The sequence below is a fragment of the Ixodes scapularis genome, unplaced genomic scaffold (genome assembly GCF_016920785.2).
Source record: "Ixodes scapularis isolate PalLabHiFi unplaced genomic scaffold, ASM1692078v2 PGA_scaffold1__304_contigs__length_218370807, whole genome shotgun sequence".
Lineage (NCBI taxonomy): Eukaryota > Metazoa > Arthropoda > Arachnida > Ixodida > Ixodidae > Ixodes > Ixodes scapularis.
Genome location: NW_024609846.1, coordinates 198,212,333 through 198,230,976, shown reverse-complemented (window position 1 = coordinate 198,230,976; position 18,644 = coordinate 198,212,333). Strand labels below are relative to the sequence as shown.

Genomic DNA, 18,644 nt, shown 5'->3' with positions numbered 1-18,644 from the left:
AGCGAAGATAAGTGATCCTTACTTGTGTTCCTTCTGTGCAAGGTTCTTGAGACACCACAGGAGTATGACTCGATCTGGAATTCGACGAGTTGCACCTTGTCAAACTCTGTCCGAACACATCAGTCTTATAGCCAAGGACTACAGAAAAAGCGAGAAAGTGACGACGATCTTTGAGCAGCACATGACTGGAATGAATGACATGCAGACTACACACACATTCTCGGCTGCATTGTGCAACTGGACTTGCCACGACCTCTCGCTGATTCACGGCGGTGCAACATTGAGAGGGCCGAAAGAAACAGCAATATCAGTAACACTCGGGGCATGTTGCACAATCCCACACATATTTTTCCCGACTAGAGCACATCCCGCAACAGCCAGTGTGGGAAGGTATGTGCAACGGGGCGGAAGGCGATGCAACAAGATGGCAGGAAAATGAGCACTCTTCACGCGCAGGATCTGTTCGGCGAGTCTCCTCTCGAAGAAACTCTTTATTGGCAGTAAAAAAGTACAAAAGGGAGCGATAAATAAATTAAAATACACTTCCCGCACAAGAAGCCCGGTTGCATACATTGCATGACAATGGGCATGTGACAATAAATAATGTACAAGATGGTCAATGCGCACCCTTCCCCCCCTGAAAGACCAAAACGTCACAACCGTGTTTAGAGGACCCGCACGAGCTGCGCCAAGCGAGGCCGGACGGTGGCAGTGGTGTCGGGCAGAAGGTGGCGGGGAGCTAGAGGGAGGGCTGGAGGCGGCCCCCGCTGCCCCGGCTCCGCCGCTCCCGCATCTTCTGGTCCCGGGCCGCCTTCCACAGCACGAGCTCCATGCAGGCCCGGGCGTCCTCCAGGCTGTCGTGGGTGCCCTCCTGCACGTCCCGGTTCAGGTAGGCGCCAACGAGCGAGCGCAGCGACCGCCGGAAGGGCAGCCCTCGGTGGTGGGGGAAGAGCACCGCCGTGTCCACCACCGTGTCGTGAACCAGCTTCAGGCCCCGTAGATCGTTCTCCAGGCCGTGGCCCACCAGCACCGTCGAGGCCGTGAAGAGCCGCAGCAGCACTGCCTGGACGTCCTGCAGGGTCGTGCGCACGTTGCGTAGGTGCTCGGCCGTCACGCCGCTGAAGGCCGTGTTGTAGTCCAACACGGGGCTGCCCGGTCGCACGTAGGCGTCGTACACCGTGGCCCCGTCGGCCCCCACCACCGTCACCTTGGCCACCTCCAGGCCGCGGATCGTGAAGCACATTTCGCAGTCCAGCGCGTACACACCGCCCCCGCCGTGCGAGCGGGGCCGCGTGCGCACAAAGCCCCGCGCAGGCCCCTCCTCCCCCCGAGCCCCCTGGGCGCACACGTGGTAGTCCGAGCGCTCGCAGCCGGGCTCCTCGGCCGACGCCCCGCAGCAGCCGAACTCGGCACCCGTCCGCCGCCCCGAGTGGAAGACGCAGGCGTCGCTGGCGTAGTACTCCCCGCCGGCCGTGATCACGAAGGCGGCGCCGCAGCGGCAGCATGTGCGATGGCTGGCGTCGGCGCCGGGAGCGTCCACTTGGAACCAGACGGCGCGGCCAGGCTCGCCGGGGCAGGGCCGTGGGTAGCCGCAGCGGTGCAGTTCTTGCGGGGTCAGCGTGTAGCACAGCAGCTGGTGGTACAGGTCGTCGGGGCACAGGGGCAGGCGCCAGGCCCCTTCCAGGGGGCTCGGGGCGCCCAGGGGGGTCCCCGCCACGTTCTGCCAGTTAAGCCGCGGCACCTGGCAGCGGCCAGACCGGCCTTCCGGGGGGACAAAACAAGCGCGGCATCACTCGGGCTGCCCCCGCTGCGACGGCCCCCGGGGGACTGCGCTCAGACGCCACACGCTTGCACACACCTTCCCACACTGGCGAGGGGGCAGCAACGGCTAAGGGATCGGATGGGATTTGGGGCTGCTACACCGTCCGTTTCCCAGCAGCCATGCACCAAAGGCGCCAACCACATAAAGCCCAATGTTTGTTCGACCCATCACCACAATTTGAATCGAGGGAGAGTGGACACCAAACATACCACACTCCATTTCATCCTCATGTCAGGAACAAGAAAAAGCTAAACGCCAACGGAATCGACGAATGTCGACCGAGGCATGCAGAAAGCACTGCCTAAGACACTCACAAAATTCTGTCATGCACATCCCTCCAAGCTCTTTACGGCTAACTGGGGACGTAGCCAACTTACGATTAATCCAATGATAAAAGTGGATACAAGTGCCGAAGGACAGGGACAAAGTCTACTACGTCCTTGTCTTTACGCTGTTTTGTTTTTATCATGTCTACTTACCAACTAGCCCAAACTTCTATGTTAATCAAAGTGAAGAAGGTGACGACAAGATGGGGCGGTCCGTCTTGTCGCCACATTCACTTCAGCGCTTCTATCCAGTCATGAAACAACTACCCCCTTCAACATGTTGTCGAAGGATAAAGCTCGAGTCATGCCCAACATAAAAAAACAAAATTATATGTGGGGAGAACTTCGTAGTCTGGGCTTATTCTTTTGTTCGTGCCCCATTCTTTTGCATTTCAGTTTTCGTGTGCGGCCCATCCTTATTCTGGAGGTTAGGGTACACTGTGTAGCTTGGGACAGGAGGTGTTTTTGTATCTGTGAAGAGGGTACGGAGGTGTACGAAGACAATTTTTCTCAAATAAACTTCAAAGCTGTGTTTGAGACTTTGTTCTTTGGTCTATTTTTAGTATTCCTTCGTCTTGGGTTGACTATGGATGTGATTTATCAGTTAGCCTGCGTTTTTCCCCCACCTTCATAAAACTTAAATCCCGGATTGCAGGAATTGCAACGTCTTTCTTTTTTGGCAGACAAAGGCCGGGGAAGCATCTCCTCCACTTGACATTTAAAAAGATCAATGAAGGCCGGCGTCACTGTTCCAGCACAAGGACAGAGTAACTCTGCGCCAGAAATGATGCGCAAGCGCACCCTGCCACGTGTTCCATCGAGTTGTCGATGTGTCCGTCAGCTTCCGACGGCCGCTTCCGCGCATCCCCTCGCAAGCTTTAATCAGCAGGCACACATCCAACACCTCCAACCACGCAGCCCCTCTACTTTCGAGCTAAACATTTTTTTTGACATGGCCACCACCAATGAATTTTAGAAACAAGGCAGAAAAAAAGGGAAAGCGCAGCTTGCTGGGCTTACCATCAGCCGAAGTGGCCAGGAACTTGCCGTTGACATTGAAGTCCAGGTCTAGGATGTTGCCGCTGTGGCCCTTGAGGGTAGTCATCAGCCAAGGGTGCAGGTACTGAGTCTTGATGTCACGTTTCTTCTCTTGAACCTTTTTCCGTTTTGGCACCGCACGGTTCTCCTTCCGTGCCGTCTGCTTATCCGCTTCTGGGAGAAGAAAGAGAAAGACACCCAATCATTGCCACAGCCAAGCACACCTTCCCACGACCCAGGGTCAGAGGTCTCGGAAGCGTCTGGCCCTAGAATCATTTTTGTGCCCTTACCGAAACGTGACTACTGGTGCACCAGAGACGGCACCAGCTAAGTACTATGGCCTGATTGGCATCAAGGCTGCACCAATAAGATCAGCAAAATGGCAGAACCTCTAACAGGCTTGAGCTGAGCTAGTTGGTTCATACTTCAGGTAAGGCCAGCTGAACTAGAAAAAACATACACATAAAGAAAAGACCATTCACACCGCTGGACTAACCAAATGATTTTCTCTTTCTTCATCTTCTACTACGAGCCCCACTTGAGAGAACAATTCTCCTTTCCTCTTTTTTGCTTCCTAATTCACCATAAAATGTTTACTCCCGAAGAAATATTTTGTTTCTTTCTCGTGCAGCACGAGAGGAGGTGCACTAATGCAGTCATCGCCTTTTTCCTCAATGGCAAGTGCCTTTAGGATTTCACGTCCCAGTTTTGTCTCGTTTTTGCCACGATGTTTACGTCAAAGAACCGTGCCGAACATTGAGACGCACGGCAATGGGTAGGCAAATGTCCTCCTGCCGACAGGGTTCTCACTGATGCAGCGTGCTCCCTCGTCCAATCGTCAATGCATTGGCCGGTTTGTCCGATGTAACTTCGGCCGCATGTCAGCCGAACGTGGTACACCACCTCCTTTTCACACAGGGCGCATGGAGACTTGTGAACTGTGCCACACCTCTTCTCATTGTTACTTTGCTCCTGGTTAACCCTGCGACATATGAAATAGGCCTTGTTTGGAGCCGAACACAACACCCGAACGCCTTGCCGTCCAGCAACCTTTTTCAACTTGTGGCTCATCCCATGAACATAGGGTGCTACCACCACCGCATGTCGTGTCTTTCTTTTTCTTTGTGCTTTTATTCGAGAGAGAGAGAGAGAGAGAGAGAGAGAGAGAGGTGTTGAAAAGAAAGGAAGCCTGGAACTTATTAAATCGTGCACCCTAATCCGCGCTTGATGGTCCTGCACACCTGCTCGCAAATCGCCACCAGGAGCGATTTCGGATACCCAGCCTCCTGTAGTCTCCAGACCAGTTTTAAAACTTTGCTCGACTTGATGGCGACAGGTCTTCTTTAGGGCGGATATTTCTTTGGGGGTAAACATTTTATGGTGAATTAGGAAGCAAAAAAGAGGAAAAGAGAATTGTTCCCTCGAGTGGGGCTCGTAGTAGAAGAGGAAGAAAAACATAACCAGTTGTTAGTCCAGCGGTGCGAGTGGTCTTTTCTTTATGTGTATGTTTTTTTCCAGTTCAGCTGGCCTTACCTAAGGCAGAAGCTCATGGCTGTCCTTAATTTCAACTAGGCTGATGATGCATGTGTCCTAACTTATCTCAAGCATGAATTCGAGTTTCACGAAATGCGTGACAGTACTACCATTAACATAGATGATCTAAGGCACATGTTCAAAGAAATCGCGAATCATTGCATTATTCAGCTTGTCCCCAAAAAAAAAAAAATGTAAAGAGATAAGGAAGCATAACTCATGGATAACCCGCGAGATTATTCATCTGAAACGTCGAATCACACGGCTTCGAAAATCCTCTAAAAAGTATTGCATTACAGACTTCAGAACTACAGATTACAAAAGAAAGCTCGAGGAACAATCGAGTATGCTTAAATTAAAAATTAAAGAAGCTGTACAAAAGTACAATAATGAGACCTGTTAAATTCAGTCTGTAACATAAATACCAACAAAATGCTGGTTTATTGATCCTTGCTGAGTGCGCAAAACTGGGTAAACTAAAATTTATGCTCCTCTTTTGAACGACGCATTTAAAATTGCGAGAAACAAACATGTTAAGCTACAAGAAGTCACTAGACATAGCAACCCACTCGCTGAGTATTCTTTCCAGACTGCAAAGAACTTTATATGTTGTCAAAGCCAATACCATCACACGCGACTGTTACGCAATATGATCACAGTACTGGACTGGCTTGTAGCACTTGCTGAGGCTAAACCAAGTATAGAAGCCCGCTGCACAGCATTGCATGCATTCCCGCCGGAAGAGTAGAAGCGGCTGTCTGGCATCTACCCTAGTGGAAGCTAAGTCCAACCATCCACACCGAAAGTAATACCGACAGTCGACTATTGTGTAACTATCTATAGCAGACCGTCATATATCTATTAATGGTATTCTATTAGGTGACGAAGGACCTCCAGAGTTCATTTAGAAAATGTGAAGCTCCGAAAAAAAATGCTACTGCAATTGGGGACTTCCAGAAAAATTATTAAGGAACAACTTATAAGTAAACTATCGGAAAACTGTAGAAATTCTTTCTAGAAACTACTGAGAACCCACAACTGAGAAACTCAATTGCATACTACAGAAAAACTGCAAACTGCAAGGATAGTGAAATATTGATATCTTCCTTTATAGGTTGTCGCAGTTTTTCTGTTGTCTTGAGGTTGCTTTTCAGGAGTTTGCATTTTGTATTTTATAGGCAGAATTCAATCAGGAAAATTAAAATACTTTAGTCTCACCTGACAAGTAAACTGCGCATTGCATCGTGGGGTCATGAGTCATGACTTTACCAAGATGAAAAGCATGGAGTTTCTCTCGACCGAGCAGGTTGCGAGCAAGGAAGAACAAAGTTGTCTTCCCAACTCGCTAGCTTTTTCTTTTATTTTATACTAAAACAATGCTTAATTGCTGACAACATCGTACTTGGATCACGGCAAACTTTCGTTTTTATCTTCCATTTTTGATTCAGTTAGCGGTTATGCTCCCAAACTTACTGTAAATGAAGAATAAGAATCATTTGTGCAGAAAAGCATTGGTACCTAACCTTGTTGGGTTGGTATAAGCTTTATATCCGGTAATGGTCAGTTTGAAGTATCCAGAACCAAATTTTTTTTACATCTATAGGGAGTTTTATAAAGGGGTTCCCAACAAAGGGTATTTGCAAATATTGGGCTTGGACTCTTCTTCAAATCCATCTGCATTGTACAAATCATTTATTGTTTGGGTGTTTGAAGTCAAGACCAAAACAATACGATTGCAACCACTGATTCAAGACATATTAGTCATTTTACTTTCCACAAGTCTTTTTTACGTCTCCCTTGTAGCTCACTACTTGTTCCGCTTCTCGCAATTTAATTCAACTTTAAATTAAGGTGTCTGCAATGCACAGAACGATGACTGTCTATTAAAGGGTGATGTTTTCGAAGGTTAACACAGTCGTCTGTGTCTAATACGTGCCTACTAGTGCAGCGACCCTTATGGTTTTGTTCTGAAGCGGGCGATGCAGGGCGCCGCCATTCTTGTTTGCCCTAGGGGCCTCTCGAGCTGTGTTAGGCGCAAACGCTAACCCAAACATGGTTTTCGTTCGGCGTACGTAGTGGTGAGCCCCCATTTCTTAAAGGTCCCCCCTAATGTTGGGGTCCCCTATTCTAAAACTCCCTATTGACTACATGTGATTTCTTTATACATAACATGACAAGTCCAATATGGTCAAGTTGTATTTTATACCAAACAGCAAACCATTACCAGCCACCGTTATCAAAATCGGTACGAAATTTAATTAAACAAATAGTGACAACATATCACAGCAAACAAGCCTAACCGGTTTTGGCAACAGCTAGTTCCCGATTTCAGGGGATTAGCTTGAAATGGTCATCATTAAAAAAAAAAACTTATCTTCAGCAGAGTACCTTTGTCACCCGTCAAAGTTCAAGACTAGGAAAAGTAATATCTAACATTTTGATAATAAAAGAATCAAAAGCGTGAAACAAAATAGTGAAGAACTAGTGTGCTAAATTTCTTCAAAGTTGTCCACCTAGCTCCAAGAAAAGAAAAAAAATTTCCTCTTCTTATGATCGCAGGCGTATTAAAGTATCAGGGTGTCTAGCAAATTATCCTTTTGAAATTCCCTGACTTTTCCAGGTTTTGCCTGACAATTTCCGATAAAATTCCTGACCACTCTAGAGACTTAAATATATAAGACCATTAGAACACAAACCATTCAGCACAGTGAGGATCATTTTGCACGGGCCTAATCTAACTTGCATATTACGAAATATTCGAGTTTGTCCAGTCCGGATTAAACAAGCACTTTCTTGCCGCCACTGATCTCAATGACAATTGCTGGATTGCGCTTCTTGCTCCTGCAAGTGAAGCCACCGGACGGCCATCTTGCATGCAAGCACATTGCATTCGCAAAACACATTCACACGGCGTCGATTCTTGATCGGCATCCAAGCATGCGAAGGCACAGAGACACGGCACTTCGGGGCACTTCGGCGTACCAAGGAAACTTTGGACACGCGCCAGACCGGTGAAACTTGCTTTCGACGAGTTATGCCTTTTTCCTGCGACACTGCACTTTCGTAAAATTTTCCACGTGTTCACAACGGCAAGTCTCAATGGTACGCAGAGTCTTAAAAAACTTCTTCGGCGAATGACGACGAACGACTAAAAAATGTGTCTATAGCACGCTGGCAAACCACAGCAAAAGGCTAGCAAAACCGCAAATCGTATCCGAGCAAGATGGCCGTCCGGTGGCTTCACTCGCACTGCAGCGAACAAGCGGGGAAGCACGATCCAGCAATTGTCATTGAGATCAGTGCTTGCTACCGACATTGTCAGTGAAGAGGCCACTTCTGGTAACACAATGAAAACACGACGCTCAACCACGCACGTCAATAACCAAATGGCAACATGGCCACCAGATGCACTTTCAGCCTGAATTGGATTGGGGTCTGCAGCTTTCCCATTTGTTACTAAATCTAGTAGCTCTAATTGGATCTACGCTAATGTCGCTCTCTCAATCCAGTCCAATCCAATCCAAGGCTTGGACTGGATTTGTCGGTTGTTCTCTTTATATCGTGCAGCACACTATACCGGGTGAGCAGAGCCTGCGCTTTGCTCTAAGCAGATATAATTGCCTATATTTCTGCCCCCAAGTCCTCAAGTCTTTGCTCAGGGCACTGGATAGCATTTTCGGCTCATTTTCCCTGACTGGGCTCGCATTTTGACATTATCCCTGACAATTCCCTGGTAATTAAAGTTTCCCTGACAATTCCCGGTTTTCCCGGTCGCTAGACACCCTGAGTATGAAGCTTGATAGCTGAACCCAAGAAATATACAAAATATGTGCACAATAAAAGTAGAGCGATTTTTATTTTGTCTATATTTATTCTAGGAAAATGCAAGTTTCCTTTCCATGTTATGTTTTGCCCACAGCGCCACCTTGTCTGCCGATACATATCCGTCCTCATCACCTTTTGGAACTGTGCATCCATTTGGGTAACGCTGTAGTTTTCTGAAAGCTGACTTTCCATAGTCAACAGAGACCCAGCTATCGATAGTGGATGATCAATAGCGCTATCAATAGTACTATCAATAGTTTAGAAAAGCTATCAATACTATCGATAGTCAATTTTTCGACAGTTCTGCATCACAAATGTACAGCCCCACCTTCGCAGTCACTCTGCTTCCATAAGGGGAATCTTCTACTGCGGTCAAGTTACGTTGCCACATTAGCGGCTACAATAAAGATTTAGGTCAATCCTTTGAGATGTCAAGTAAAAATCGCCATCAAAGTTAAAGCCATTTCCCCTCAATACTTCCCTCTCTTTTCCCAGCTTTTGCCTTTTTACACTCACAAGGTTGAGTTGACTGGCCATTAAACATTCGCTGCACAAGATTGGACCACATAAGTTGTCCTGAATCATGTTTATCAGTTTCATTTTAACTGCAGTATAGAAACCCTTTATGAATGTAGGAAACAAAAGCTGCAAGAGCGAGCTCATGGCCTTCTAATGTTCTCTGCAACCAGAGCGTATGTGATACAATGCACTGTTCCAGAGTTCCCAGCGTGGAGGAAAGTATGACTTAGTAAAAGGTCACTCCACCAAGCTAGTCTGCCCATCTGGAAAAGGAACAAAGCTCTTTGCTGACCCTAAACATAACCATGAGCATATGGAACAACATAAGCACTGTGCCACAGTGGAAACCATCCAGAGCAGGCGCACAGAGACGCGACACAAAGCACCTAAGGAAGAGTGGCATCACAGCCACGCAACATGCCGAAACCACAAGCCAGTGGGTGAAACACTCGAGGGAAAAAAGATAAGCATTGACTGTAGAACAGTACAAAGGCCAACTCATCTTTTACGACTGCTTTTAAGCAGTCCTAAAAAGTTAGATGGACAGCTTCCTGTTGCTCCACCATTAGCTAACCACTGAAAATGCACAACCAACTGCAGACACCCGTAAGACAAACAACTTGTAGGAACTGCTAAAAATACACTTAGTGCAGGTGCAAGTCCCTGGTTCAGAAAATAGCTTCAAGAGCACATGCAGCAGAGATCCTTGCCAATTTGCACTTAGCAAATGCCCCATGCAAATTGATGCAATGGCATTGAAGTAGGTGGGGCACTTATGCAAGCCAGGAGTCTTGAATGCTGCACAAAAGTTTCCACCTTGAAAGAAAACTTGTGACAGCAAGCACTAACCATGTCTAAAATTGAATACACATGGGAACCTAGCTTAACCTGAAGTTGAAAGTATAAGGGGCATAGCACATTAATGTACAATTCCCTTCTGTGCATATGTCCACCTTCTCGACAGTTCCCAGCCCCTTGCACCACCTGTGCGGCAGCTTCTCCATGGTGGAGCCACTTTTCGGGAGTGCCCCACACCCACGCCTGGACAGCTGCTTCCAGCTTATTACTGACCACGTAATGGCACTCTCGCAGGGCTTTTCATTGGACCCAACAGGTGGTAACCACGGGAATCAGTCAGGCCGTACCTACCGTAATATACCGGGCAAGTGCCCACTCAAAATTTAGATATAATCGTGAAAAAAATGGGGGATGGGCGCTTGTCCGGTCATCAATTTTACATATCAATGTATTGTGCGCATTTCCTTAGATCTTATAAATTTGGGAATGGACGGATACGTGGTATTCTACGGTATGCGCAACCAAAGGTCTAACTCGTCGCATGGCATGCCGAAAAGACTGCCAAACCCCATCAGACACAGGCCAATCACAGCCTCGTATCAATGCACACAATGCAGTGATTGAACGGCGTCTAATTAGGCTTGGCCATTTTTTGGTCATTATAAGACCAGTCAGACAATTGGTTGCACATGCGTATAACCTGACCTGGACCCCAGCGTTTATCACCTGTTGGGTGGCATGAAGAAACCCCTGCAAGGACGCCCTTTCGTGGCCATTGATAAGCTGAAAGCAGTTGCCCAGGCGTGGGAGCGAGACAAGAAGTGGCTCCAGCAGGCATGGAGAGGCCTCCACACAGGTGGTGCATTTGGCTAGAGAAGGAGGACGTACGTACAGACCACTAAGTGACTGGCATCTGTAGCAAAATATTAAATTGGAAATCAAAATTGTACGCTCCTCGTAAATTAATTTCTAGAAACCCCAATAAAATCAACATTGAAACAGAATTCAATTCAAACAAGTTTTGGGGACACACCAGTATAGAATGCAAGTCAGTTGAAGAAAATTCAATTCTAAAAATTCTATTGTGGACATTGAACAGACCCTGAAAAAAAACACAAACTATGTCGGAAATTTTCCTAAACTAAACATGCAGAGGCAACAGATGGCATCTTATATTCAGAACTGATATTTTATACATAAAGCAGACCAGCAAAAGAACATAAAGAAAAAGCAACTCCAAGAAAATCAAGGATGACCTAGCAATAGTGATTAACGCAGCACATCGAATTCTCTGCTACGTTTCTATTAACAAGGTCACAGATGTGCTTCAATATAGAGCACTCCGCTAGTTCTGACGCACTCAAGAATTGCAGAGCAAGCATGGCACCCCCTTCTGCAATGCTGCGGTGCCAATGACAGAAGAATATGTGTACCTCCCTTGCTGCTGCTTACGAAACAGCATAAACTTGGTGGAACATCTCTTCTGAATACAACTGCTCTGTACTGCGACTAGCTATCGAACACAATGCCATTTTGTTAGCCCCTTTGTATATACTCTTTGGCAAGAGAAACAATTGAGTGATGCAATGCGAGGTGGAGCGTGCGGCAGACGTCATCCCACACAGGCGTTTCCCCTCAACTAGCAGCGCAGAAGCCGCCACTCCTTGAAATTTCAGCAGAAACCTGGGATTGTGTTTCATGCACTCTACGGCGTGCGCTGCCTGGATTTGCCGCAACCACGCTCCAACGGGCTTTCTGAACTTCGAGCCAGGATTAGCTTGCAAAGAGATCCTAGCAAAAGAGCACATTTCAACTGTTCCAATGAAGCGAAATGTCCCCACAAGTTGCACTGCAAACAAGAACCATGTGACAGCCCCGATAAAGAGTGCCACGGCCGAGCGATAAAAGCCGGCTGACATGCCGCATGTGCACCAAGTTCCAACAACATTTCTCCCCCAGTGCAGCTGGCAACAAGGCCCAATCCGTTGACTGCACGCCAGCGAGCTCCGAACACCTGCGACAGCCCCGCTGTAAAATTAAGTACTTTCGGAAAAAGAAATTCCATCGAGTGTCCTCATTTCACGCTGAGATGGGCGATTAAAGTACGAGACCAGGAGAAACACGATAATGAAAGATTATGAACACAGGCGCGACATAGTCGAAAAAGATGTCAGAACAGGGCAGTTTCTTGCCCAAGGTCACGGATCGAGAACGAAAAGGTCAAGAGACCGGGAGAAACACGACAATGAAAGATTATGAACACAGACGCGCGACACTGTAGAAAAAGATGTCAGAACAAGGCAGTTTTCTGCCCAAGCTCACGGATCGAGGATGAAAAAGTCAAGACGCACATGTGACGATGAATCACTCGGTGTGTACATCACAGCTCCGGGGGCGCCGATGGGATCCTTCGGCGGTCGGAGCCCTCGATAGCGGGGCGCCGCAGCTAGGACATCGCGTTCCGAGGACACTGCCCCCTCAGGGGTCCAGTCGGGGTCATCGGGAATAGCGGTCCCCCGCCTTGTCTCGGCGCCGAATCTTAAGCCGCGCCGAAAGCAGAAAAGCAAACCCGGTCTGTCTGCAAGAACCAGTAGAGCCGATTCTACGGGCCTAGAGAAGAGGGTCAACACGAGCCTCCTCCAATCTCATCGGCTCACTGACCTACATGCCGGGAGCCCGCACCGAAATCGAAACCGGGTTAGCCCCAAAATCGTACTGCTCGAGGGCATCTCCGAGAAAAAGAAAAGGGTCTCGCCTGACGGTGATAGCGGAGCAGAGACGATGCTGCGTAGTACCGGTGCCACCAAACTTTCGCCACTCGTCTGACGTGGTGCCCACCTCTGTTTCGTGGCTTGCGTCAATCGCACATTGCTCAACGGCCGCCCCATGTTTCGAATGTCTCACGGCGATGACGCATGCATCGTCGTCTGCGGGCAATCCGTGGCAACGCGCCCGCAGAGAGGGCGGAAATCCCGTCATCTTTTCCTCTTCTGCGAACGCGGCGGCCTTGCCCGCCCATCTCCGTGGGCCTTTCACCGCGCCTTCCCAGCGATGAACTCCCAGTTCATTGCCGGCCATCAAGTTTTTCAGGGGGCACTCGCCGCCAGCCGCCTTCTCTGAATCGCTAAAAGCAACGGCGCGCGAAGGAGGCGAACGTAAAAACTACGAGGAAAAAACACAGCGCAAACTATTTACTCCTCCATTTTCTTTTTTTTTTTTCCACGAAGGTTACAGCGTTCGTTGGCCATCGGTGCTCCAACGGATGCGAATAAAAAAAATAAATAAAACAAACACACCGGCAAAGCTGTTTTTTTTTTCCTCTAACTTGCTGTATAGAAGAAAGCAGTGCTAACGTGTGACCCTGGCAGGCCACGCTTTCCAGCGCATCGCATCGTCCTCGACGAAAACGGGCATTTTGGAAGCGCGGCGGAGGACAGCCTTTCGATTCGGTTCCACGCAACAAGGCGGCCGACTGCACGAAGCGTCCCCAGCGTCTCCCTCATCATTTACTCGGACGTCGTCGCGCACTTCACACACCGGCGTCGCACCCGACGACACGCACGAGTTCCAGGCCCGCATGCGGTGATGACGCAATCCCCTTTGTGCTGCCCAGAGAGCGACACGTGAAGCCCGGCGGCTACAGCCGAACAAGTCACTAAACCTCGCTCCAAAAGTAAAAAATGAAGGGCGGAACCATCGACCCGTACGTGTGTAACGGTGCTGAACGAAACGTAGTGCCGAGGCGGAGGTCACACCAGTCGTCCACCGAGATCACAATCGCCACAAACTCGCTGGGGAAGCAACTCGGCTCCACGCGAGCTTCCAAAGCGACGGCCGGACAATGCGCCGAAAGCAACTCACCGGTTTCGTTGGTCTCCTTGTCATCTCCGTCCCGCTTCTGACCGGCCACAAAAATGATGAGCACGACCAAGAGGCCGAGCACCGCCGAAAGCACTAACATGGGAGAGTTGCCCGTTAAAAAGACTAGTTCGTCGGCCATGCTCCTTCCATGTGCCTGCCTCCAGTAGTCTATGACGCGCCAAAAGATACAACCCGGTGCAACGCACCGGGTTTTCACGACGCCACTCGATGGGCGGTGTTTGGCGCCGCCCACGTGACCGCTCACGTCGCGTACGAGAGAAAGAGGGCGCCACATTTTTGGCTTGTTTGTTTCAAGTTGGCGCCAGGTTTTCCGAAAAGCAGACGACGCCGTGGATGGAGTGTGCGCTGGCTGACAAATCACGGGCCATTAATGAGGAAAGTACCGCAGCACTGCGTGGCTTCCTCCTTTCTCAGGCATAGCAAGAAGGCTACTCACACGGCTCTTGTTTTGACGACAGATAAGGACGCTGGATTCGAGAAAAATAACGTACCGTGTGTGTCGATGCACTCGAGTCGCCTGTTTCGACCTTCATTGAGAAGCGAAAGATAGACTCGAGTCTAGATTAGAGTATTGTTTCGGTCAGCTCGTCTGCGGCCATTTTACTTTGCACTGAACAGTATCACGCAGTGTCTCAACATACCAAAACCAGTGTTAGGTAAAATACATTAGAAAATTTCTCCAAATACAAAGTAAATGATAGGCTATGTACGATTTTGGTTCGCGGGGGGGGGGGGGGGGGGGGGGGGGGGGGGGGCGGGGGCAGGGCATGACAAAATGCTGTATGAGGGGAGGGAGGAAAGGAGGGTCCCAGCAAAATGAAAGATTTCGGGGGGGGGGGGGGGGGGGGGGGAGGAAGCATGGGCCCCCCGTGGCTACGTGCCTGGTGAAAATAGCCTGCCGGGCGCAATGTACTCCGAGTAAAGTACTATAAACAAAATTTACTCGCAAAGTAAAGTACACGTAATGGCACGATCTTTCACGATGCCCTGTCATTCCCCTTAACATTTTTTTTTTTTTTTTTAATTGGTACGCATTGCTTCGGGTGTAGTCGGGGGGTGCATCGATTATTTTTGGAGATGAAGCAAATACCGGATAAAGCCTAGTGGTCGCAGAGAAGTTGTTTTACTCTCGCTGACGAACTATTTAACGCTGTCAAATTATAAGTTATAAGGCACTTATTTGTATGGGTCTTATGGTCGTCATTACTTAACTCAGAAATGGTCGCATGACGTTTCGAATGATATCAAACAACAACAATACGCCCTTTTTTTTTTTTTTTTTTTTTTTTTGGGGGGGGGGGGGGGGGGGGGGGAAGGTTGTTGAACACTTCTATTCGGCCTCAGAAGGTTGTTTGCTCTAGTAGTGGGAAAGACACGAGCGCGTAGTCTTTGGAAGAACTTAATTTTCCCGAGTGCAATAAGGCACTTCCCAGACGCATTTCTCGGCGCTTTTCAAAACATAGAATTCTCGAGAAGGACAAAAGAGACGAGTTCTGTGGAAGCTCGCTCCTCCCAGCAGCTTGGCCTACCGAGTTGGCCACGAAACATAACCCCAACATAAGTAAGATCGGGTAGTGGAAACCGAAAACAACAGAGGAATCGCGGCTTGCCCAAAAGACTTTTTTTTTTTTTTTTTTTTTGTGCCCTTTGTTTACCATTGTTTATGGCCCTATAGTACGGCGAAAAGATTTCACAGAATTTGGGGACTGTTGCACCTTGAGGTTGTGGGTTGTACTTTGGTCGAAAAGTACAAGTAGAGAATATACTTCAAGTAAAGTACAAGTTTTCTAAAGCTCAAGTTGCAGAATGAAGAAGGCGAGACGGGGCAGAAGGCGCCAGGCATACTTATGATGCTGTTGGTGGTGGCTTCAATGCGTTTGCCGGAATCAACGATCGATGGTGGTTCCGAAATTCAAAGGAACTTATCTGCGGAGCAAGCTATTTCGAAGATCGCGTGTCCGGTCCCTCTCAGAGTCTCATTGTTTGGAAATATCTCACGAGCAGATTCCATTCCCGTCTCTAGCTCAGCTGTTTTTCAAAATGCCGTCCAGCGAATGAACGGCAGCGAGTGCGCCTGGCCGGAGCACGCCAAACCGAGCGCGTCGCGTAGCCCGCTTCGCTACGCGCCCTGCGTAGAGCTTCCGGGTGACGTGACGCGGCACGTGGCCAACACTTGGAACCGCCCATTTCTTAACTTCGTGAAAACACGTACTCCAGTGCGTTGGCTTTCTCCTCGTTGCCAGACGGTGTGTTTGCTTCCCGCCAAATCATTTTTGTTTTTTGTCAATAAGTAGATAATGGTTTTCTTTTTTAGTTTCTTTTTGTCATTATCTTGCGTATCACTCTTGGCACTTTCTGGACTCTGCAAAATGAGCCTTTTCATTTTATACGAAACCTTAAAAATTCATTACAGAATGTTACAATTTATTGAACGACGTAATGGCATCTCTCGAGTGTCGAACTGGAACCGAACCGAAAACCAGACCCGAACAGGAACAAAACCACACCTAAATCTTCGCCGCCATCATAAAACTGCAAGAGAACCGGAAAAAAAAAAAAAAATGTAAACGGTAACCGATTCAAAACGTTTGACAGTTATGTTTCTTTGTTTCTTTCTTTTTCTTTTTTTTTTTTTGTTCATTAATATTTTAAATTGAGTTTGAGCATAAAAACTTGGCAGCTTTATGTCTTTGTATCGATTAAAGGGATACTACAACGAAATTTCGGCGCTCATTTTTTGCTCTATATGTGTTCAAAAAAGCAGCATCACATCGAACATACCAATATCTTGTTAAAAGAGTCACGAAAAGGAATTTTAAAACGAATTAAACGATTAGCAAAGAGCACCTGGTGGATGTCGCTAACGCCTCGCTTGTAATGCCCGTCTAGGAACCTTGACAGCTAGTGACGGAGGTTGTTTTGTCTCCGGCCACGACGAGAGAAGAGGGGCAGGAGGAACTCCCCTCTTCCCGAGAATGCCTTTGGTGTGTCGCAGAAGTCGCTATTGTCCCCCTAAAAGATTACAGAAGATAAACCCGTCACTCAAAATTCGTACAAAAAAAAAGCAGCCGCTTCGGTGGCTGGAACGACTAGGCCATCCTCTCGACGTCAGCCTCGCCGTAGCTTTGCTCGTCTTGAGACGACCTACGTAACGATTGCGTTGGATGTCACGTGGTCTCCGCTGGGCCTTCTCCGAGCGCTTGCCAGAGTGGGCCATTTATAACGAAAAATACAGCCACCAGGCTCAAAATACAAACGTGCGATTGTCATTTACGGATATTGTGGATCATATTCAGCCTATTTTTTAACACGACAGGAATATTTCAAATTTCGTTGAAGTATCCCTTTAAAACCGTCATAAACAGAATTGCAGAGTTGTACGTAGTTCAACTACTCTACTCAAGTTACTGTAGTTTAACTACTTTTCTGAGTAGCTTAGTAGCTTTCAATTACACATTACAAATTACTTTCGAATTTTAGTGGTTGTTTTGCCTATCAACAAACATTCCTGCACAAACGAGATAAGATGTTGGAAGGTCGGGTCACTATCATTTCGGCCGGTAGTCACATTACGGCCTAGAGGGCCGGAAGGGGCGGGGGTGGCTTTGAGGTGAATGGGCTCGGGGGTTGCGTTGTGGTTGACGACCGTAGTTGCCACCATATTGCAAAGATGGCGCCACATGTTTATTTTATTTTTCAGTGCACATTGTACTCTCGGTGACGGCAAATACTGCGATTTTTTTTTTTAAATTTTACTGCTTCATTCTTTACGGAGACGTGTTTGGCATGCTCCGCAACGGAGAAGTGCCTTACACGAGCAGGGCAAGGTAGGCGGCAATCGACGCCATCTGCACCCAAAAGGCGAACCTGGCGCGACAGTGGAGCTACATGAGCGCCGCAGCAGGAATGGAGTGGCAGCCATGTCCAACCTACAGCACCAGTTCGCAGACAACATCAACGCCTTCCTTGATGAAGTGTCCTGGCTGCTGGAGCTAAACAGCTAGGCGAGAAAGGATTTGGAGTCCAGGTTTTCTTTTTAGCATTGTCCGTGTTTTTTTTTTTTTTATTTATTTATTTCCTAGCCTGCATGCATGTGTTTCCTTCAGCGCTTCGCTGTAAAGAGATTGAAAATGAAATTTCTAAAATAAACCTCACTCATCGTCCGCCCGGTAGAATCAGAGACATAACTAATTTAGTTTTGAAGTGCTAAAAATTGAAAAGACGCAATAAATGTTCCACTAAGTTCTTAAAAAGCCGATGATTAGATTAGAATATAGGGATGTTGTACCCAAAAGGTGCCCTAATGTCAAAGCATTTATTTGGAAATACGTGTGTGCCGCAGCAGGAATGGGAGCGGCAGCCACGTCCAATCTACAGCACCAGTTCGCAAACAACAACGACGTCTTCCTTGATGGAGTGTCCTGGCTGTTGGAGCTAAACAGCTAAACAAAAACAAAAACTTAACGGAAAGTTCTTTTTTTTTTTTTTTTTTTTTTTTTTTTTTAGCATGGCTTACGTGTGTTTAATATTTCCCAGCTTGCATGCTTGTGTTCCCTTCAGAGTTTGGCTGTAAAAAGATTGAAAATAAACTTCCCAAATCAAAACCTCACTCATCGTTTTCGCAGCCGCCCGGTAGAACAATGACATAATTAATTTAGTTGAAGTGCTAAAGATTGAAAAGATATAATAACTTTTTACTTATTAATATTATTATTAATATTTTTATTTATTATATTATAATTTATAATTACAATTATATCTATAATATTATAATATTATATTATAATAGCTAATAAAGTCGACTATTAGAATATAGGAATGTTATACCAAAAAGGCGCCCTAAATTAATAGCATTCATTTGAAAATACGTGTGGGCGTCCGTGCTTCCGTGCATGTGTGTG

The 18,644-nt window shown here is 47.5% G+C and overlaps 1 protein-coding gene across 4 annotated transcripts in view; it reads right to left on the bottom strand.

Moving 5' to 3' along the window:
- The window catches only part of LOC8043884 (transducin beta-like protein 2), a 199,727-nt gene extending 185,621 nt beyond the window's left edge, over nucleotides 1-14,106 (bottom strand). The window contains exons 1-3 of one of the 4 annotated variants that reach the window (XM_042291044.1): nucleotides 13,723-14,080; nucleotides 3,169-3,360; nucleotides 23-74 (exon numbers count right to left, since the gene is read on the bottom strand). In XM_042291044.1, the coding sequence (XP_042146978.1) occupies nucleotides 23-74; nucleotides 3,169-3,360; nucleotides 13,723-14,017 (539 nt within the window). In that variant the 5' untranslated portion in view covers nucleotides 14,018-14,080. Of the gene's footprint in view, nucleotides 1-22; nucleotides 75-458; nucleotides 1,762-3,168; nucleotides 3,361-12,616; nucleotides 12,837-13,722 lie in introns of those variants that run through there. The other 3 variants (XM_042291046.1, XM_029966535.4, XM_029966537.4) reach the window with 3 other exon arrangements.
- Between the last annotated feature and the right edge of the window lie 4,538 nt (nucleotides 14,107-18,644).